This window comes from Neltuma alba, unplaced genomic scaffold (genome assembly GCF_004799145.2).
Source record: "Neltuma alba isolate B1F8T4 unplaced genomic scaffold, ASM479914v2 tig00004194_pilon, whole genome shotgun sequence".
In the NCBI taxonomy this organism is placed as follows: domain Eukaryota; kingdom Viridiplantae; phylum Streptophyta; class Magnoliopsida; order Fabales; family Fabaceae; genus Neltuma; species Neltuma alba.
This window is the reverse complement of record NW_021633602.1, coordinates 23,915-47,807: the sequence shown is the minus strand read 5'-3', so window position 1 is coordinate 47,807 and position 23,893 is coordinate 23,915. Positions and strand designations below refer to the sequence as shown.

Genomic DNA, 23,893 nt, shown 5'->3' with positions numbered 1-23,893 from the left:
CAATGAAGCTGCCCCTCTCACCATCTGTTCAGGATCCCTCAGAGCTCCCAGGACAATATGTAGACAGGTTCGAGCTTATTTTTCATATGCTCCAAACAACCTTCTGAAATAACACCTAAAGCAGTGACAGAAGCTTCCCGAAACTTTGGGTTTGCATTTTGACAACTTACAGAAGCAAATTCAAAAACTGGTGGAAAAACATGCTTCGAGAGGTTCAAAGCCATAGTATCAATAAACATTTCAGCAGCAGCTCGATCTGGCGCGAGGTCATCATCTAGATTCTCATTTGTTTGATTCAGCAAGCAAAGGGCATAAAACTTGTAGAATAGGGATGACAAGCTTATGTTTTTTCAAAGTATTAGACTTGTATTTTGCCAGCCAAGAAATAATCTGGATGGCCTGTTACATAGAACAAACGAGTGAGGATAATGATTAAATGGCAAGAGTGCAAAAGACATAACAACATGATTTATAATCCTGTCCCACCTGATGACGAGTGTTAGATTCCAAATTCTGACTTGAGCAAACCTCAAGGGAGAACTGCACTATGGATTTGACTGATTCTCCAAGAAGAGGTGCAGGAGATTCTATCAGTTCATCAAAAATTTCAAACGCAATTATAGCAACATCTTCTTCTCCGGAGGCCAGGCACTGCCGTGATACATTCAGGATGCTGGGTATAAACTCACGAAACTTAACCTGCATAACACAAAACTTAAGTCAGCAAAAATGAGAAATACAAAATATCAAGCTGCAGATGATAAAATACAGAGTTTATCAACTGTTAGCAGGTAACAATTATAGCAATATAAATACCAATTACTTTTTAAAAAAAAATCTTTTTTATGCTTAATTTTAACAGCACATGCTCACCACTTCATCCCCATCATGGGTAAATTCTAGAAAAGATCCCACCGCCCTAACAAAGCAAGCACAGATCTTGGTAAGCAACAATGGAAAATTACTGTAACTGTTTTGTGCAACCATGGAATCACCAAACATGAATATTAACTTACTTGAGTGCAGCAACTCGAACACGGTTGCTAGTCTCATCTTGCAAGCACTTGAGTAAAAGTGCTTGCAGATCTGCAAAGTGTGGCCGAAACGTGTTCCCAATTGTTTCAGTTAAAGAACTGAAGAGAATCAATGCCACCTTATATTCCAAAAGCATAACATTTTGTTAGATATTAGTTCAACAAACATTTTAGGCTACTAACTAACAGTTAGAGGACTTCTTTTTAAAGAAAAAAAGGGGGAAATGAAATAGAGACCGTAACCCTTTTTCTTGACTTTATAATCGGTACTTGAGTATGTGATCCAATGGCAATGGACTCATGTGCATAGAGATAGAATCTAATGGGAATCTGAATCTGTTAGCTTGTGAGGAACCATGTGCATATAAGAAACATGCTTTAGTAGAGTTCTTTCAATTAAGTTCACCAGACTTACCATATGAACTTATGATCATTGCAAGCACGGATAATGAGCTAACAAGTATAGTTAGGAATATCAAAGAAATGTAACATGGGTTTAGCCTTAATTTTACATCACATAAACTCAGCATGCTGAAGGGGGAGACTTGTAGACTTCTCATATACCTGTACCATGTAAAATACCTTTTCTAAGGTCCTACTGGCGTTTGCATTTCATTAAAAGTTTCTAATGGTTATGATTTTGAGTCTATAATACCAGATCACAAAAAATCTTGACTAGGTGAATAAAAAGATATATCCATTCAATGAGGTTAGCATGACAATATGTTAGCCCGCAGTCGCCATCCTACTACATATTCAGACATTAAAGATGTTTATATGGCATAGGAAAAACTGTCTGAGGAAAACGTTGTATCAGGACTTGAAGCAGAAATAGAGGGTGGTAACAACCAACAGCGAGAAAATATCATGATCACATGAGAAAAAGCAAAACCATATGACTTTCCAGTGTCATGAACTTACTTCTCTATGGTCTTCCTGTGCACTCTGACTACACTGGAACAGAAAGGGCAATAAATCAGGCCACTCACCAGCTGGAACAGCATACTTCGCTACAATACTCACTACATTGGCACTTGCTTTCCTTACAGGAGGACTGCATATTAAAATATGAGATCATAATAAGATTACCTGGTCGTAACCAGGGATCACATCCAGAAGTACCAGAACATATGAAACGCAGACAACACCAAGAGCACTATACTTATAAAAATAAGAAAAGTTAAAATATGATATTGTAATGAATCACAAGAAATGATTGATAGCTCATCATATTTCAACACATTACATTATAACAATGTTAAGAAGATACGGTCAAGATAAAAAAGAATTGTGAACTAATCCTAGTTTTATTATCACAAATAAATACACACACGTGGCAATGGGATAACGGATTAACTTTTGAACCTATCCCATATAAAAATTCCAGGAACCTCTCCTCAGGCATTGTCCGGGGAAGAGCCTCAGCTCCATCACCGTCTTCATTGACTTCAATAAAAATTCAAACCACATGACTTGCTCAAGAAAAAGATATTGATTATCATAATTTTATTGACTGTTTACTGTTGACTGACCAGACTGCAAACTTCCATCAACTTAATAGATAGTCTGAAACTAACTGAAACTGGCTTGTTTAAGCCAAACTTGTTACTTTCAGCAGAAAGCTCTCCTTTTTACAAAATGGGTGTTCAAAAAGTTGAAGTCAAATTTCATACAAAGAGCATACGTTCCATCGGCAATTTGTAGAAACGAACACAATTCAATTAACCGAGTACCCATACATTACAGTATCATTAAAATTCCAATCAAACAAGGAACTGGAAGTGGTAATCTGGCCGATGAATACCTGTGCTCCATTGTAATGCTCTCAATGAGGGACTGCTTAACCAGCTGTTTGAGCTGGGGAGAGAGCTTGGCCCAATGACCTGTGATCTTCTTGCGAAGCAGCACGGCGGCTAGTTGGCGGACGTTGGGGGTCTTGGCAGTGCGCAGATGCTGTACCAAAGCCGGCACCACTTGAGGGTCTTTAGCAAGCCGCTTGATTTGGTCCTCAGCTTGACGCCGAGCATCATTGTCAGGCATCAAGAATTGTATAAGCAATAGCTCCAGAGACTGCGCCATGAATGAATTTCTCTGAGCTATTGACTATGGAGGCTCAAGGCGGAGGACAGTATTAAAAAGAGGGTTTTGCTTTGGGTTTTGCTTTGTACTTAAGGGAGCCGCTGTATTTGTCACCCAAAAAAATAATAAAAAATAAAAGTGAAGAGGTGCTGCTAAGCAATTTGGATCACCTTTGAACCCGTTTGGCATATGTTTAAAAATCACTCATATATACATTTTATGTAAATGTAAGTTGAGATAATTATTAAATAAAAAAACTGTTACTTTCAGTTTTTAATACAAAATTAATTGATTAATTTGAGTAGAGTTAAAAAATTAGTTAAGGTAGTTATTTATAATAAATATATATTGTTTTTCTAAATTATTCTTATTAATAAAGTATATTGATTAAAACTACTATTATTATAAGGACTATTTTGGAAAAATAAATAAATATAAGAGACAAAATAAATTTAGGTCATATATTTAGAATTAAAATAAAAGTCAAACAAGTTCTTATATTACAAATTAGATGTAGTACTTATAAGTTATTCTAAACAGCCCCGTATATATTAACTAAAAGTGAAAAAGGAATAATATCAATGAAATTGAAATTATCATAAAATAAAACTAAAATTTTTTTACACTATTAATAATGAGATAAAGTGATATTATGCGTTTTAAAAAAAAGTAACTTATTTTTAATCTGACTTTTAGAAAAATAAGATTGGATAAAAATTAGAATGGATAATATGATTTGTGCTTAAATTGACTTTTATAAAAGTTAGTTTGTAAAGTAAAAGAGTTATTTAGATTATAATTGAGTAAGTGAGTTTAATTTGTCAGAATAACCAAATGGATATAACTTTTATTAATAATAAAAAAGTTATATTTAATGAATAAAATATATTTAGATTTGAAATCATACTAATATGAGTAATTTTGAACCAAATAATATTACATAATTAATTAGATAATATACTCTACATAATTTATATAAATAAAAAATAAATAATAATATTAAAAATTAAAATACTATAAACACTATTAAAAATTATTTTGATAAATAACTAAAAACTAATTAGGAAGCATAAAAAATATATAGAGAAAAGTATAAGAACAGCGTAAATATGAAGGTAAAAATATCTTTAATTCCAAAAAGCTATCTTTGCATAAGTCCTAAGAAAGTTTTAAATATTTTTACAATCGTATTTAAAAAAGCAACTTTTGATCCCTAAGTCAAATTAGCCAAAACTACGGCAAATAACTTCTAAATTTGTAAACTTACTTATCATACCTATAAGCTACTTTTCTCTCCTCAAAACGCCTTATCAAACAGGCTGATTAAATTCTAGGCTATATTTGGCGAAAAACAATCTTCTATATTCTATATATTTATATATTATAGTATAAAACTTATATGAAATAATATTATTTAGAGGAGATAAATTATAAAATTCCATTGACAAAAGAAATTCTAGGGCACTAGTTCATAATTTAATTTAAAATATAATTAAAAATAAATTAAATCTAAATGAAAGTGAAGAAAGAAAGTTGGCCACAAAAAGAAAGAGGAAAAAAAATCTCAGATTTAGTGCGATGGAATTTAAGAAGAGGTTTGGGTATTTACCCCTTTGATAAGATAAAAAAATTCATTAAGAGTTTAGCAAAAAAAAGTTAATCCCGCCAAAAGTGGTGAATCAATATTTAAAATTCTGCTAAAAGAAGTATCTATATTTAATGCCCGATAATATCTCGAACAAAACTACTTTCATACTGTCTTATTGTTAGAAAGAAAAATTTACTCTCCAAAAACTAATACAATAGCTAAAGCTGGTTCTCTGAAGTAAACAAAATTCAATCAAAACAAATGAAAAATGCAACCTAACCATGGCCTCTACTAAAAATTAATAAAGTTCTAGCCTTTTATTTTTGTAGATTGATAAACGTGGATGGAAACAATTTTTTCACTATGGTTTATAATGAATGGAGATAGCTTTTTAATGATTTATTTGGTCAAATAAATATGATAAAGTGATAAAAATATAAAAAAGTATAAAGAAAAAATAACGTTGTCATGTAAAAGAAGAAAAACACTAAAGGCTTATTTGGGATAGCAACAAAAATACTAATAAGACATTTCATCTAAAGTAAAATAAAACTTTTCTCATATACTTACCTCGTATTTAATAAATTATAATTAAAAAATTATTTATAAACTATTTTTAAACGGATCTAGAACTTTCACATTCGTGCAACAGAGGATAAGCCTAGACCATTTTTCCACTCTAAAGTCAATGGTCTAGCGTAAAATAAGTACCTTTATGTTTCACCAAAACAAACCCATCTCATGTATTTATTCAATACCAGATAAAATTACCTTTGTATAGCTGATTCAAACGGGCTTATTGAGCCATATTCCAGATTTCTAGTGCCCTTTACATCAAATAACAAAGCATGAAACATACGGGACAAACCTTGGCATGAGATTACTTCTTTTTCTTTTTTCTTAAACAAACCAAACGGGGCTTAAACCTTAAATCATTATAGAGGATGCGCAATTAACAAATCCCGAAAAGGCCAAGCACAAAAGGAAACCAAAATAAGGAAGGTCGATGCCTACAAATGGAAAGGCAATTAAAATTCATTGCAAGAAAACACAAGAAAGTAACATTCGACAGGTGATGATAGAAAAAGCGTAAATTAAAAAGAAGGAAACTTCAATCTCTTCGTTTCATGAAAGTTTACTGCACTGTCCCGTTATTCCAGGAAAGTGAAGGTTGATAATAATTTTTCCCTTGAATGATAATCCCATGAGAAGAGAAATTATAAAGATGTGTGTATTTATATTCTGAGAATTTTATCTCAATTTTTGTGAAAACACATTTCGAAAATATATTTTTTTACCCCCCATTTAAACACCCCACAACGAACTGAGTCAACGTTTTGTAGTTTAAAAAAAAGTTAGTGACAGACTGAAATACTGCCTCCAATCCTTAATAGTACCTCTGGTCCTAATTATAAGAGCCATTGACTAATTTGAGGAGATTATAAAAGTAAGTTGAATTAGTTATTTGTCCTCATAGGTGTTATCTTTCCTAAATATCCTTACTAATCAAGTGTATTGACTAGAACTATCATTGTTAGAAAGGTTACTTTGAAAAAAAAAGTATAAATATGAGAAATAAAGTGATTGGGGTCTATATTAGGACCAAAATAAAGTCAAACATGTCTTATATTAAGGATCAGAGGTAGTATAATATCTTATTTGACTTTATATTCTGATCCAAATATAAGACCTCAATCCCTTTCTCTCTCATATTTATATTTTTTTTCAAGGGTAATCCATCTAATAATGGTAGTTCTAGCTAATACATTTGATTAGCAAAGATATTTTAGAAAAGACAACTCTATTATTACAATAATTAACTAAAACTTATTTTTTTAATCTCTTCAAATTAGTCGAACTGAAATGTTACCTTCAGTTCTTAGTATAATAACTTATTTGATTTTTATTTTGATCTTAATATAAGACCTCAATCCACTTTATCTCTCATATTTATATATATTTTTTTCAAGGTATTCTAATAATGGTAATTCTAGCTAATACACTTTATTCGCAAATATTTTAGGAAAACAACACCGATTTATTACAAATAACTAACTCAACTTATTTTCTTATCTCCTCAAATTAGTTAAATAGTTCTTATAATTAAGACTGGAGATAGTGTATACATATATATAATTTCTTAAAAAATTAAATGATTATTCAAGTATATGACTTAGACTAAAACTCCAGAATTAATTTAAAAAAAATATTTATTGCCTCACTAGACAAAACTCCTCCCCGAGCACAAAATCACTTTAAATAAGTTGATTTGGGTGTGTTTGGATGAACCAAACCGTGGTTTGGAAAAGTGATTCTGAGAAGAATAGATTCTGGAAAAAATAGATTTTATGAAAAAGTGATTTTGAGAAATGAGAGTATTTGGATAGTTGTTATCAGAAACACTTTTTATATATACAAATTACTAAAAAAAAAGAACATAAGTTAATATGATCTTACGAAAAAATAGATTTTATGATATATTTTAATTTGAAGGAATAAAATTGTTAATAATATATTTTTTATTAACATAATTAATAATAAATAAGATAAATAATTTTTATAAATAATTAATATGTATACATATTTATAAAATATAAGATTAAATATGTTTATAAAAAAATAACAAGATACATATCTTATAGGCTCTCACACTTCCTTTTTTTTTCTCTCAAAGCAAGCAAAAATTTTTTGCTTTTTTCAAAACCATAGTTTTGGTTTTTAAGTGGGTGTTTGGGTGATTTATTTTCCAAACCATAGTTTGGGGTGTCACCCAAACACAGCCTTGGTTTTTTCCAAGCTTGCAAACACACAGTTCATGTTAAAAAAGCTGGTAGGAAAAATTCAGTTCAGTGGCCGTTTCTCGTTGACCCCATTTGGGGGGGAAAAAAGCGAAAAACAGCGTTCAGATCGAAGAAAGAAAAAATTTAGCGGGAATAGGCGATTTGGGATGCTCTGTTACATTCGTCAATCACTACTGGGTTCATCAACCCCCGTTTCACTTCTGCATTTACGATTTACGAATTTCTTCTATTAGTTGTTTTCAAATGGGCCCGCTTACGTTCGGTCGACAACGGACAAAGGCACCGCCGCACCGCTTTGAGATGGGTATGAGCCGGGGTCCACCACCGCCCTTCTCGTCCCTCTCACTTCTTTTTCCGATCTTTCCCTCTAGTTCCAGATCGATTGTTCGTGAAGGATGGAAAATCGCGTCGTTTGTGGATGGGTAGTTGGTGTTACTTGCTTATTTCTGGGACTGATGATGGTGACCCCAAGAATTCCTCAGCCTCAAAACTATCATGATTTCGCCGACAAACGCCAATTCTTCGGTTAGCGCTTCTCTGATCGAGCCAAACTTTAAACATTCATCATACTCACTGGGGGCAATTGGTTATTGGGCTATTACTGTATGTTATCCTTAGTGTTCGCTGAACGGATTGATTCACATACGTGACATTGTTTGAACTGGTGAAGCCCGTGTATGTTTTGTGGATATTAATGTCCATTATGTGAGCTGAGTGGAAGATTTTTCTTTATTTTTCAGAACTTGAAAATAACGAACATGCCACTTCTTTGGATATCCTATCACTTGACCACAGAACTATAGTGGGCTAATTTAAAAAAAAAAAAGAAAAAGAAAAGGGAATTTGGCTGAAGTAGACGTGTTTTCAAAAATGTTGATGTAAATTACTTTATGTGAACCGAGTGTATCTGAAAAAAGAAAAAGAAAAAACATGGAAACAGCATAGATGTTACTTCTTTCAACGTCCTAATCACTTACCAAAAGAATCATTGACTGAAGAATCGATATCAATGTTTTTATATGTCAGTTAGAGAGAGTTGTACTATTGATAACTTGCAATCAGTATTCTCCCTCTTCAAGTTGTGTGTTGGCTTAATTTTGAATCTTCCTGCAATTGTCGTGAGGGGCCCACTTCTAGTTAATATAAGATGAAGTGGATCTGTTGCTTCACTGATATTCAGGAGTTATATAATAGGACTTACAGCAATCGAATTGGTAGAGTATTCTTTTTTTATTCCACTTTGTTTGCAGTAAAATTTGAAACTGAAGGAATTGTTATGCTTGGTAGGCATTCCCAATGCACCTGATGTGATATCAAATTTTCCATTCCTGTTTATTGGACTCACTGGGCTTAGACTTTGCAATCGTGGGAATATTTTAAGATCAGGTATTTTACTTTGTCATTGCTAATTTCTTTTATAGACTATATGCTTTTGCATATTATTGTTGCGACTTGTGAATCATAATACGTACTTGCCAAAAGCTCACGAGGTGAAAGATGGGGTTGGACGTCATTCTATGTTGGCATGACTGCTGTTGCATTTGGTTCTTCATACTATCATCTCAAGCCAAATGACGATCGCCTTGTGTGGGATAGATTGCCTGTGAGTTTTTTTTCCCCTTTTCTTTTCAAATAAAAATGTTGAATTAATCATTATAGAAGTCCATTCCCTTTATCCCTTTTTCCTATTTGAATTTTTCATCTTTTACCCCTTAGCTGTCTACCTTTGCAGATGACTGTTGGCGCTGTATCAGTCCTAGCAATATTCATCATTGAAAGGATTGATGAGAAGAAAGGAACAATGTCAATCATACCTTTGAATATGGTGGGCATATTCAGTGTCGTGTATTGGAGGCAAGCTTCTTTCTTCTTTTCCTTATATTTTTGCGCCGGTTCTTTTGCTGATCCAGTAACAGTGGTCTGCAAGTCACTGTAGCATTGTTCGATAAATTCCTTCTATAAGTGAAGCTAGTTGTTGTTCTGTCATGTAAATTTTTGCTGTTTCTGTAGATTTAGTTGTCAAAGAGATGGGAAACATTCACTGAGTTATAAAAGCGAGGAGTGCTTCGAAGTTTGAACAATGCCAAAAGTTAAACTAGTAATTTTAATGTTGCAGCAAGTCCTTTAAACGATTTCCATTTAAGGTCAAACATTGCATTTTTAAGTGCTTGACCATGCATGATTTTGAGATTTACCAATTGCAAATAATTTCTTTTTATTGTCCTCCACCGCTTTTCTTAATGCAGGTTATATCAGGACCTTCGTCTTTATGGTCTGGTCCAATTTGTGCCATGTATTGCCATTGCTCTCATTGGTATTTTGGTGCCTCCAAAGTACACACATTCAACATACTGGCTCTGGGCCGCAGGTTCGGGTTACACTCACATGCACATCTTTTCCATTTTATTTGAAGTATCAATCATGCTTTGAATCATTTGATGCCTTTGCAGGATTTTATCTTCTAGCTAGGGCGGGAGAGGCTACTGACAGAGTGACTTTCAAATTGACTTTTCATACTGTAAGCGGCCACACAATCAAGCACTTGTCTGCTTTCATGGTTCCTGTCATTTTGACACTCATGCTCGCAAAGAGGAACATTGATGTCAAGAGGTATTTTAATGCATGCAAAATCTGAAATGAATTCTACTACTTTAGAGATTTTATTTGCTTACAAACTGAATAGCTGTGGTGGAAAAACTAAAGGTAAAAAACTTGTTAGATATCACGCGGTTCAACTTTCAAGATTTAAAGTCATTTTATTCATATCACACAAGCTTGAGTTGCAAATTAAGCAGCCTTATACTTTGAAGTTGAAATAGAAAATAAATAAGAATAAGAAAGGCAGTTAGCCGTTAAGAGCCCGTAATCATTTGTAAATCAGTCATTAGTAATCAATGAAGTGTATATTCACTTTCTCTCGATTGTCTGTCTTTGCTTCCTCTCAAAACCCTTCTCTGTTTCCCATCTCTCTTCTCTGTTCTCTCTTCTTCACATTACATATATGTGGCATCTAGAGCCAGGCTATCCTCAGCCCTTCCACTGCAATTCCCAATAGTTCATGGTCCTTACCCGCTCTTGGAACAGCGCTTGTGCTGCCTTGGAAGAATGTACGCAGCTTATCGAAAGACAAATGGGAACCGTTTCTACTCCCTAAGAAACAGTCTTTGGCATTTCCAGACAGCTCCTATCTCCTCTACTTTACATAACAGAAGTATCCAAGATTTTTTCCTACAGTTTGATTTTAATATTACAGCCAAAGGTGTACATAGGGTCTGACCACAATTGAATCTCAAGAATGTACAATTAGGATTTTAGTGCTCTTATAGAAAAATCAAACATACATTGATAAGGAGTGATATCAATTCCGTTTACTAACTCAGCTAAGTTTCTTGGAAGCAGCATAAGTGGATAATTTATAGTATCTTTCTGTTGCATTGTTATTTTTCAATGACTACAATAATCTTGATCTGATGCGGTTGCTATGGTCTCCATGCAGCCAAAAGTCTGTATAAACGTGGAGTACTTCCTTGGGGAAAGGCAAATGAAGGAAACTCCTATGGTGAGAGCTATGACAGAGGTGCATAATTTCCTGAACAGTGAAAGGCCTTTACTATAGTATCACAAAACAGTGGCAACACTTGATGTTAACTTTGATGTGTAATAACCTCTCTTGTAGTTAGTTTCTGATCTGTGCAGTTGTTCTTAATTTTTATAGCGGTTATAAGGACCGTTTTGTATTGTGTTTTGTGTGTGTGTGTGTTTGCAACTTACTCTGCTATAGAGTGTCATATGGTGAGTATCTCCTCGTCCTCCTCCTCCTCCTTCAACATGGTGAGTGATTGTTTCTTAGAATCTTAACAAGATATATGCGTAATATCTTCTTCTCCAACCCGTCTTACTTTTACTGGAAACAAGTCCAGGCCCGTGCAAGTGCAATATAAGAATAGAGAATAGAATCAAGTGAAGTTCTCTAGATTTGTGCTGTTGAACTTTGAAATGAAATTAAAATATTTACAACTGCAAGAATAGGGAATAGAATCAAAGAATCCCCTAATTAAAGAAAGTGAGCTCAGTATCAGCTTTGCAATATACCAAATACACATGACGGGTTTCAGCCAGCTAGCTAGCACGAAATGTACACACAAAGGCTCACTTGTTAGTCGTTGACAACAATCTTGGGTTGACTTGGGGAGCTATGTCAACTCAAGTATCTTCAACGTTGGAAGGATCGACCTCTTCATGATCAACCAACTTAAATTCCTCGGAATCACCATCTTCTGCTTTGCCTCCTTGAATTTGCTTTCGGGCATCCTTGAATCCTGCTTTCGGGCATCGACTGATCATACCAGTTCTACTCAGATCTTCAAGGTGCTCCATCAATATATATATGTACACACACAACACGCGTATAAAATAATGTTACCTTCCACAAAACATTGTTAATTTATATTGAAACAACTAAGCTTATATTAATTTTACAGTTATCATCTTTTCGTTCGTGCAAAAAAGTTGACCTCTCAATCTGCCTTCTGCCCGCTATATAATTTATGGAAAAACATGAGAGTTGGAAGTTAATGAAGTGTTGGGATATTATGGTAATGTCAAAATCAATCAATCACTATATACGAAAACGTAAATTATACGTACCTCGATTTGGGCCAAGGCAGCTTTGTTTCCTGGTCCTAGCTCCAAAACTGAATTGTTCGACAAAATAGAAGACCAAGAGTCAAATTTTAAAAGTAAGAGATTAATGTAGTTAATGGCATAGTTATTTCTCGTATATATTTGATGTTGTCAGACGAAACAGATCTTCTAGTTACTTTCTAATCTTGTGATGCAATTAACTTGGAAAAGATAGCTGGTTTCCAATTATGTTTATCTCATACGTAGATAGTTAAAAGCAAGTGAAATTAAGAGCAAGAATATATATTATAGACCTCAGGCTAATTGCTTTGCAACAGTCGTCAATAGCTCCATGAATGAAACATCCTCATCTCGATCAATGCCGCCCTCTGTACAATGAAACAAGAATTAATTACTTGAGAATAATCTAGGATTAACTTGAGGTTTTCACTGTGGTTACCTTGCAGTTATATTATATCGTATCCTATTTTTGGAAGAACTACAATAAGGTCCCATAGATAGAACATATCCACAAAAAGGTTCCATGATGACAAGTTCCAAAATAGGAAGTGACAACAAGTTTCAGCTACTTATTTATTATTGAGATTTTTAGTAATTATTTTTCTTCTTCTCCCTACATTTTTTCCCTTTATTTTTTTTTCTTCCCCTGGAATGCATTGATGATGACATTTTTAAATACATACCCTTGGTTAACAATAATTATTTACTTACAGAAGATGCCACAAACACGATTGTTTATGTCCTAAAGCGCTGGGGAAGGGCAAGGTAAGAGAATGCCCGAATTTCCAAGGGCAATTTGCATCTGGCGATGATAGACATGCCAGGGAGAAACAAGAGGTATCATATAAATAATTTTATACCCTACGTTTTGTCTGTTTTGGAATGTGTCTGGAAATTTGAAAGTAATATAGGGTGCATAATAGCTTATTAAGCTTATATTGTCAAATACAAATATGGAGTTGGCTGCAACTCATTCAACTTTCCTACTTCACAGTGAGCCCATATATTTATATGATGTACATCTTAAGGGCATTTAAACTCAAATAATGAAGAATATACCTGTTCGTGGCTCCAATAAAGATAAAAAGAACTTGCACTTAATGTAAAGATTCATCTGAAAAAGAAAAGAATATAACTGGCTTGCTTTATATGTCAACAAACGTGATTTGTAATGTTTGCCTTATTTTTCTAAGGAATCCACGCAGGTCGATAGGCATGGAAGCGAAGATTCATCCTCAAATATGGATGAATTTTGTTGGACTGGATAGGATTCAAGTGAATTTCTCTAGCTTTGTGCTGTTGAATTTTGAAATGAAATTAAAATATTTACAACTTGCAAGTTCTCCAATGGAATTGGAGACTGGTTGGTTTTGAGAAAATTGAACATGAGCATCGATCAAGTCAAAATGGTGGTGTCATTTTGGAGTATTGTTTCGTTCTAGCAGACGTTAAGAAGTTTAAGGATATCCAAGAATATGTTATTGCATTACGAACTTGGGATACCCAAAACAAATATATTAGTATACACAATTGTGAGAAATTTAGGATGCTTATTTGTAAATGGACATATAATAAAGCAAAAAACAATACAATTAACAGTACTTTGATTTACTCTCTGTTTGGTATGAGGGAAATGGTGGGAATGGGAGGAAAAGAAAAATTTTAATGAGCTTGATTTGAAAAATTAAAGAACTGGGATTAAAAGTTTTTAATTAATTTTTCTTTTATCTTACATTCTTTCTCTTTATCAAAATTTAATAATCTAACCTCTCCAATTTCTTAAATCAAGATCATTGAATTTTTTTTCCCTTCCCATCCGTTCCCTTTTAATTCCCTCAAACCAAATATAGGGTTAAGCAATAGAGAATTTGAAGTCTTGATATTGAATTCTGTAGGTGGAAAATTTTTGTCAAAAAACTTTATTTTAATTGGGTTTGGTTTTTCTGGTAAAAAAAAAAAAAAAGGGTTTGGTTTGGTTTAAATTCGGATCAATCAAAAGTATCAAATATCCAATAATGTATTGAAAAAAAAATTAAGAAAAAGAGATATCAGAAGACAAATAATTGCTTACTAGGTTAGGTAGCTATTAGTACATACGGAACTTAAATAGATAAGCCAAACCATCCAGTTCAGGGTACAGATATTGAGCCTTCATGCCAAATAAAACCAAGTATCTTAAAATAGTGAGCATGCATTTACAGAAATGACATAGCTTCAGGTTACAACAACCAAGAGATCAGGATTTGCTGTGAATAGAAGCAATAAATGGCACCTCAGGTTTTCTAATGAGTTGCTTTTGAATGGAATGAAGAGTAAAACATAGATCCTTAAACGAGACAATAGTCTCAACCAACCATCGATGATGACCAGTCCGGTCTACAAGATGCAAGAAGATTTAAAAGATGATCATTTCCAAATCCTAAAACGAGCGTCTTTAATTAATCTAAGGAAGAGACATCTCTTAAAACACTTTAATCTATTACTCAAAAATTTCTCCCAAACTGATGTAAGTAGCAAAAGTCTGTTTTTAAGAGGGTTGTTCGAGACAAGGACAGGACAGGATATGGTTCTTTGTTTTCTTTCTTTCTTATTTTTTGGCCGTCCTGTATAGTTTTTGGTGTATGGATTACGGGGAACCATACCAATGGTTTTACATGTGGACATTCATAACCTTTCAGGAATTTTTTCCTCAAATGTAAGAGCAAAAACAAAGGAAGAAAACTTTAGGCAAGAAATATGAGAAAAATAATTTCAAAAGCTAGAATCTTTTTCACGAAAAGTTATCCACAAAAGTTTAAAAATAAATTAACGTAAAAAAAAATCTTTTCTTTTAATGTCCGCGTCGATCATCAATCAAAATAAAGAATCTAAAACTGTTAATTATTTAAAAATGATTTTAACAATACTCTTCTTAATCTTATTGCATAACTTAGTTTTTAAGTCAAATCGTGCAAAGATCATTCCATTATAATAAAAATCCAAAGTTGATCAAAAAATTAAAAAATAAAATTCCAAAGAATACATGGCATTTGCATAGCACTGCGTTAGTGACGATATTCAACATTCTCCTCCTCATCTCATCCTCATGCTCCTCTTGCGTTGTTATCATGCCATCACCGTGGCTCTGCTCCGTGTCGGCCACCTCTTCGGCGTAGTGGTTATATCACCAGAGCTGGATTTGTCGCGTCCTTCGAGGACAATGCTAACATGGAAGAAGTAGAAGAAGGAGGCTACTTAGGTGAAGAGCCAAACGACTATTGTTATTGTTGATGAGCCTGGGATTGCTCCATCCTCTCCTCTCCTCCCGCTTACGTTCGGTCGACAACGGACAAAGGCGCGCCGCCCCCGCACCGCTTTGAGAGGGGTATAAGCAGGGGGCCACCACCGCCCTCTCGTCACTTTCACTTTTTTCCGATCTTTCTCTCTAGTTCCAGATCGACTGTTCGTGAAATATGGAAAGTCACGATGTGTACGGATGGGTCGTTGGAGTTGGTTGCTTATTCCTAGGACTGATGATGGTGACCCCAAGAATTCCTCAGCCTCAAAGCTACCATGATTTCGCTGACAGACGCCAATTCTTCGGTTAGCGTTTCTCTGATTGAGCCAAACTTTAAATATTCATCATCCTCATAGGAGAGCAATTGTCATTGGACTATCACTGATCTATATGTTACCCTTCGTGTTTGCTAAATGGATTGATTCACACATGTGATATTATGTGAACTGGTGAAGTCCGTGTATGTTTTGTTGATGATAATGTGCATTACGTGGGCTGAGGGGAAAATTTTTTGTCTTTGTTTTTACAAACCTGAAAATAACGAACATGTCACTTCTTTTAATATCCTATCACTTGACAACAGAACTATAGTGGGCTAATTAAAAAAAAAAAAAGTGAATTTGGCGGAAGTAGACGTGTTTTTTAAATGTTTATGTAAATTGCTTTATGTGAACTGAGTGTATTTAAAAAAAAAAAAAAACTTGAAAATGGCATACTGTTACTTCTTTCAACGTCGTAATCACTTGCCAAAAGAATCATTGACAGAAGAATCAATATCAATATTTTTGTAAGTTACATAGGGTTGTACTATCGATAAGTTGCAAACAGTATTCTCCCTCTTCAATTTGTGTGCTGGCTTGATTTTGATTCTTCCTTGCAATTGTCCTGAGGGGCCCACTTCCAGTTAATATAATGAAGTGGATCAGTTGCTTCACTGATATTAGAGTTATATAATAGGACTTACAGCAATCAAATTGCTAGAGTGTTCGTTTTTACTCCGCCTTGTTTGCTGTAAAATTTGAAATTGAAGGAATTGTTACTTTGTCACTGCTAATTTCTTTTATAGACTATATGCTTTTGCATATTATTGTTGCGACTTGTGAATCATAATACGTACTTGCCAAAAGCTCACAAGGTGAAAGATGGGGTTGGACGTCATTCTATATTGGCATGACTGCTGTTGCATTTGGTTCTTCATACTATCATCTCAAGCCAAATGACGATTGCCTTGTGTGGGATAGATTGCCGGTGAGTTTTTTTTCCCTTTTCTTTTTCAAATAAAAATGTTGAATTAATCATTATAGAAGTCCATTCCCTTTATCCCTTTTTCCTATTTGAATTTTTCACCTTTACCCCTTAGCTTTCTACCTTTGCAGATGACTGTTGGCGCTGTATCAGTCCTAGCAATATTCATCATTGAAAGGATTGATGAAGAAGGGAACAATGTCAATCATACCTTTGAATGTGGCGGGCATATTCAGCGTTGTGTATTGGAGGCAAGCTTCTTTTCTTTTTTCTTTTATATCTGCGCTGGTTCTTTTGCTAATCCAGTAACAGTGGTCGGCAATTCACTGTAGCATTATTCGATAAATTCCGTCTATAAGTGAAGCTAGTTGTTGTTCTGCCATATAAAACTATTTGCTGTTTCTGTAGATTTTTTTTTTTTTTATGCGGAACATTCATTTAGTTATAAAATCGAGGAGTGGTTTGACGTTTGAACAATGCCAAAAGTTAGTAAACTAGTAATTTTAATGTTGCAATAGTCCTTTAAACGATTTCCATTTAAGGTCAAACATTGCATTTTCAAGTGCTTGACCATGCATGATTTTGAGATTTACCACTTGCAAATAATTTCTTTTTATTGTCCTCCACCTCTTTTCTTAATGCAGGTTATATCAGGACCTTCGTCTTTATGGTCTGGTCCAATTTGTGCCATGTATTGCCATTGCTCTCATTGGTATTTTGGTGCCTCTAAAGTACACACATTCAACATACTGGCTCTGCTGGGCCGCAGGTTCACTTTACACTCATACACATCTTTTCCATTTTATTGGAAGAATCAATCATGCTTTGAATCATTTGATGCCTTTACAGGATTTTATCTTCTAGCTAGCTAGGGTGGGAGAGGCTACTGGCAGAATGACTTTCAAATTGACTCCCTTGGGGAAAGGTAAATGAAGGAAACTCCTATGGCCAGAGCTAGAACAGAGGTGCATAATTTCCTGAACAGTGAAAGGCCTTTACTGTAGCATCACAGCACAGTAGCAACACTTGATGTTAACGTGGATGTAGAATAACTTCTCTTGTAGTTAGTTTCTGATCTGTCCAGTTGTTAATTTTTTATGGCAGTTATCCTTATAAGGACCCTTTATATTGTGTTTTGTGATGTGTGTTGTGTGTGCGTGTTTGGAGCTTACTCTGCTAAAGTTTTTGCACAGAAATTAATACAAGTGTCTGCACTAAGAGTTAATTATTTACTACCTTCGCTCTTAAATATATCTAGTTTATATATACAAATGGCACTACAAACTAGATGTTATATTTAGAATCAAAAAATCCCCTTAAAGAAGGTGGGACCAGTCTCAGCTTTACAATATGCACAAAGCCTCACTTGTTATTCGTTGACAAAAAACTTGGGTTCGCTTGGGGAGCTATTTCAACCCAACTTTCTTCAACTTGGAAGGATCGACCTCTTCATGATCAACCAACTCAAATTCCTGCCTTCCTTGATTCCTGCTTCCAGACATCCACTAATCATACCATTTTTCCTCAAGCTGCTTCATCAATATATTATCTCGGTCTTTAATATAAGACCCAATTGACTAATTTAAATAAATTAAAAAATTATTTAATTATAACATATATTATATAATCTCTCTAAAATATTTATGTGTGTTATTAGATTATGTATCAGTTTATAAATCACATCAATTAGTGTAGAAAAAAATGATAAATGTAATACTTTAAAATAATGTATTTAAGTTTCTTAATCTCTCAAAATTAATCAATTGGCTTTTATGTGAAGGACCAAAAATAGTATTTCTCTGGTCCTATTTATAAGTCGTTTCCAGCATGTTTTGATACAAACTAAAGAAAATCTTAAACTTTATTAGCTCTTATTTAAAATTGAACATCTTTCCAACTTTATCCCTGGTTAATATATACAGTATTATATTTCATGCAAACAAAGTCAACATAATATAAATGAAGGATAAAATTATACATTTATGCAAAAAAATTTCTCTTAGTGCCTTATAAATAGAATCAAAAAAGTGTTTCTCTTTACCCTATAAATAGGACCAGAGGGGTATATAATAATGTTACGTTCCACGAAAAAACATTATTCATTTAATGACATTGTTTGACAAAATAAAAGACCAAGAGTCAGATAAAAGTGAGAGATTAATAATGTAGTTAATGGCATAGTTATTTCTAGTAGACTTAATGACGGATCCAATTAATTAATTAATAATTAATCATGTCCGTTGTATAGTTTAAATCCGTATTGGATTTTGCAGTACTTTATAAGAAAAGCGTGTGTGAGGTTATACTACGCACCCAGTGTTGGGAGGGCCTCAGCGTTTCATGTTAAACCTAAAAGGTCGTTTTTCTTGTCTGATAATCCCCTGTAGCACTTGAATATAGTGCTTTTTGAATGTTTTCCGTAGATTCTATGTTGTTCAGCAACGATTATTCTTTTCTTTTCTTTTCTTTTCTTTTTTCTTTTTAGGATACAAGGGTATATATGGCAAAATCCACACAAAAATTAACTCAAGTGTGCGTGCACCGCGAGTTAGTTAATTAGCGTATTTATTAGCTTTAAATTGGGAAAAAACACATTGTGAAGAGTGATTATTTCTTAAAAATCTTCTTAAGCTCGATGTGCACGTATAATGCAGATTCTTCTCAGTTTTATCTTTTTATTCATGTACCTACATATACTTTCTTTATTTCTTCCTAAATTTAATTAATTTTACTGAATACAAATTATCCAAACCCGCTTAGTTTTACTAGAAGTAATACATGTTTTCGCCATTAATTAATTTGCCGTCTGAAAACTCCCACAACAAGTTACGAATGAGAAAAGTTAACATGTGTGATATAGTTCTTACACATCAAAATCCCTGTTAACCCATAAGATCAAGAAATAGTAGAAGAATTTTAGATTTGACAGCACGAAGATAATTTAAATTTCTTACTTTAAAAGATGACAGAATTTCCAGACTACTACTGTTCAAGCAAACAAAGTGAGCTCATGGTCTCAGCTTTACAATAACATACCAAATACACTAGGGTTTCATCTAGCTAGCTAGAAGAAGCATATATATATATATATATATATATATGTACACAGACAGATAGAGGCTCACTTGTTTTGTTTCATAATTGACGAATATTAAAACTTGGGGTGGTTGACTTATTATAATTTAAGGAGCCATGTTGGAATTAGAGAAGAGGTCGATAAATTCTGCAATACTCATGGTCTCTTCTTCAATGTTAATGTTGGAAGTATCGACCTCGTCTTCAAGCAACACAAATTTCTCAGAATCACCATCTTCTGCTTTCCCTTTATACACTATTGTTGTCCCTTCCTTGATTCCTACTTTCCGGCATCGGCTAATCATACCACTTTTCCTCAGATCTTCAAGCTGCTCCATCAATAATATATAATTAATGTTGTTATTGTTCGTACATATATATTCAAAAAAGTAATACTCCTCCGGTCCTAATTATAAGACCCAATTGACTTATTTGAGAAGATTAAGAAAGTAAGTTAAGTTGGTTATTTATAATAAATAAGTGTTGTCATTCCTAAAATATCCTTGCTAATTAAGTATATTGGCTAAAACTATCATTATTAGAAGGATTATCTTGGAAAAAAATGCATAAATATAAGAAACAAAATGGATTGGGTCTTATAATTAGGACCAAATAAAAAGTCAAATTGGGTCTTATAATAAGGACCGGAGGAGTATAAGTTTGTAAATAAATATGTGTTTTGCTGTTATTAGTTACCTTATCGTCCAACCAAGAAAGTTGTTCACTCAGTCTGCCTTCTGCTAGCTGCATAATTTATGGGAGAAAACAAGGACATTAAGAGATATGTTTATAGTTGATATTAATGAATTAATCTTTGGGACATATATATTATGTTGATATGAATTACTATATTTACGAGAGTACGTACCTCAATTTGGGCCAAGGCAGCTTTATTCATGGCCTCTAGCTGCAAAACTAGATTGTTTGACAAAATAAAAAGACCACGAGTCACATTATATAAAGCAAGAGATTAATAATGGGTGGACTTAATGGCATAGTTATTTCTCGTATTTGAAGTTGTCTCTGCGAGCTCCAAACAGATTTTCTACTTAATTTCTAAACTTCAGATGCTGTAAATAAACTTCGAGAGATCTATCTGGTTTCCAAATATATATATATAGCTCTCTCTCTCTCTCTCTATATATATATATATATGCACTTACGTATAATAGAGTTAAAAGCAAGAATATATATACATACCTCTTAAGAAACCATCGCATATAGCATCAAAGAATTTCCTTGTTCACTGTAAGCTAAACCTAAGCGATAGTAAGCTTTTATGTAGGTAGGGTTCAGGATAATTGCTTTACAGCAGTCACGAACGGCTTCATGAAACCTCCCCATTTTGATCAATGCCGCCCCTCTGTACAATCAAAACATGAATATAATCGAGGATTAAATTAACTGTACATATCGAAGAACTTGTGTGTGTGATGTGTATATACCTATTGCAATAGTAGACAGCATTGTCCACGTTAATTGCAATAGCACAACTGTAAAATTCAGCAGCTTTGGTGTAACAATTGGTTTCCATGGCCTTGTTCCCTGCAGAATTTCGAAGAATTTGATTGGAGCCAAAGAAGATCATCAACGAGAGGGATTGTGATGTAATAATGATACATAATAACAAGGGGACAGGAAACTTGTAAGCCAGATCTCTAATCATGTTTGGTTTTGGATTTAGCAGTACTTAAGAATGTCTGTAACAAGAAGAAGTTGATCATTATCCTTTAAGTTTTGTTTGGGCTATAAGAAAAAGTATAATGTGTATCAGATAACGCACCCAGTGTTTTGAGCGTCTCAGCCACGTCCTTCATGTTAAATCTGAAAGGTTTTTCTTGTCGAATCACCTGTACATACAAGGTTAGTTTAAGGTTTACGAGTTTAAGGTTTTTCTTAAAATGTAATTGAACACACGCATCAATAAATGTTACCCCGAGAGCTTCGTTGAAAATTTTCCCAATAATGCCATGGATTCTCTTTTTGGGGTTGTTGTGACCAACCAGACATTCGAGACCTCCATTCTTTAATACTGCTTGTTTGAAATCTTTCTGTAAGTTTGCCATGTTCCTACCCGCCACCATTACGCCTCCTGGCAAAACATACAATACATACACTTACTAATTAAAACAGCTCGTGCAATAATAATATTCAATAATAATGAAGGTGGATATGGTACTTAAGTGTACAAGCTAGCTAGCTTTGATATATCGAGTCTAAATCAATAACCATATGGGAACTAACTGAATTTTTCTGATGATCTGGTACTGGTGTAAGAGAAGTGAGAAAATTACGGATACGAACAGGGGGCTCTCTCTCTCTCTCTCTCTCTCTCTCTACCTCTCTACACACACACACACATATATATGAATATAGACACGCACCTTTTGAAGAAGAGGTTCGTTTAGTAGTTGGTGCAGTGGAGCTACAAGGTTCATTCTCAGAATCCTCAAGTTCTTCAGTATTATCATCTTGAGGCGTGCTAAACAAAGTTACGAGAATCCCACCAGGCCTCCTAAGTTTCTGATCATCTTCCACCATTTCTTGGCTAATCTTGAAAATCTCTTTCAGAATTTTGGCCACACTTTTAATTCGCTCTTTCTCTTCTTTGTTACCAGCTTGAACTGCCAATTACAAGAGCGAAAACTTCATCCAACTAAGAAAACAGCAAATAAATTATGTGTCGTCAAGTAATGCAAGCAGAAATTATATATGATGAATTTTGAGATTTCCAACCCAGATTCTCACTCATATAATCTAACAAATGGGTATGGGCGTAAATTGAACTTAAGAAAAGAATTCCCAGGGTTTGTTCACTAATTAGCTAGAGGTCTCCAGGCCAGCAAGACGCATCTCAAAGTTTTGCCCTTTTTCGATATCAGTTAAGTATATAATATTGAAAAGTAAATCCCAAGAGATGAATCTTAGTTATCACATCATGCATGATAACCTCTTTGAAGTTTGAGCTTTCAATAAAATTAAACTAGCAGGAAAAACATGAAATTAAATCCCATAAATTGAACTTTCAACAGACGATAAGATATCCCTTGCAGGATTCTTGAGATTGTGACCTTCGTACTTCTCTCAAACTCATTCAACAAGTTACCATCAAATTGAAGGCTGCAAATCTCATTCTTTCTGTGATGTACATATTTATATGTGTGTGTGTATAGCGGCCTCTCTCCAGTAGATAGAGGGGTGTCTCTGATAGATATTTATTACGTGAGATTCAGTGGTCTCATAAGAGTCTGAATCTCAGGTTACATCTGAGCGAGTTAGGGTTTTGAAAACTCAGCTTCTCCATAAAACAATAACCCAACAAAGCCAGCAATTAGATATTTCTGCAGAGAAACCACATCAGTATCAATCGCACACAAACCAGTTGAAAGGAACTGGAGAAAAGCTATGACGATTCTGATGCAAATTTGTGAGCTGGTTGTCAGATTCGCCATTTTCAGTGTATGCCAACAGATCAGCAGAGACACAGAAGAGAGATAGAGAATGTAAAAGTGATGAGAGTTGAAGAGAGATAAAGAGATATGAGAAAAATTGTGATGTAAGAGGGAGGAAGACGGTGTAATAATATGTTGTTAGAAGTGCATAACGTCAATTGGCAAAATGAAAAAGAAAAAAGAAGAAATAAAGATGGTTCCTTTGAGGAATGGTGTGAACGATATTTGTCGTACACTTAATTATTATCATTACAACAGCTTTCCTAAGGCAGGTTCGAAATTAAAAACGGCGAATGGAAGTAAAGACCGAAACCATGAATATGAATAAAAGCTATTTATGAATATTAATAATTACCAAGTTTGGTTGGATTATTAATTGTTTATGGAGTAAATGAGTTAGTAATATTACTTAATTTAGGAAAAATTGTTGCAAATTTTCTTATATTTGAAATATTTATTACCTAAAGACACCTTTAACTTTAAGGACCTAGATCATTTAGGGTGAAGATTCATTGCATATGCAATTAAAGAAGAGTTGTACTCCTATGATAATAGGACAAAGAGAAGTTTTTTTTTATCCTATTTATAGGGTATTGAGAGAAATTTTTTATATGGATGTACGATTTTATCCTTCATTTATTATTATGTTAACTTTGTTTAAACGGGGTATAATGTATATTAAATAGGCATAAAATTAA

At 33.9% G+C, this 23,893-nt stretch overlaps 1 protein-coding gene and 3 pseudogenes across 1 annotated transcript; 2 read left to right on the top strand and 2 right to left on the bottom strand.

Moving 5' to 3' along the window:
* Window positions 1-9: 9 nt before the first annotated feature.
* LOC114743951 (importin-4-like) lies at window positions 10-3,155 on the bottom strand (annotated as a pseudogene).
* A 4,614-nt stretch (window positions 3,156-7,769) lies between these two features.
* Window positions 7,770-11,048, top strand: LOC114743949 (uncharacterized; annotated as a pseudogene).
* Window positions 11,049-15,598: 4,550 nt separating this feature from the next.
* On the top strand, window positions 15,599-17,540 carry LOC114743948 (uncharacterized; annotated as a pseudogene).
* A 2,310-nt stretch (window positions 17,541-19,850) lies between these two features.
* LOC114743946 (small glutamine-rich tetratricopeptide repeat-containing protein-like) lies at window positions 19,851-23,195 on the bottom strand. Its single transcript, XM_028932140.1, has 9 exons — window positions 23,123-23,195; window positions 22,128-22,367; window positions 21,678-21,835; window positions 21,527-21,593; window positions 21,189-21,288; window positions 20,956-21,106; window positions 20,612-20,650; window positions 20,440-20,487; window positions 19,851-20,072 (listed from the first exon to the last, which is right to left on the bottom strand). The coding sequence occupies exons 1-9, from the start codon at window positions 23,193-23,195 to the stop codon at window positions 19,851-19,853; spliced, it is 1,098 nt and encodes a 365-aa protein (XP_028787973.1).
* Window positions 23,196-23,893: the final 698 nt, after the last annotated feature.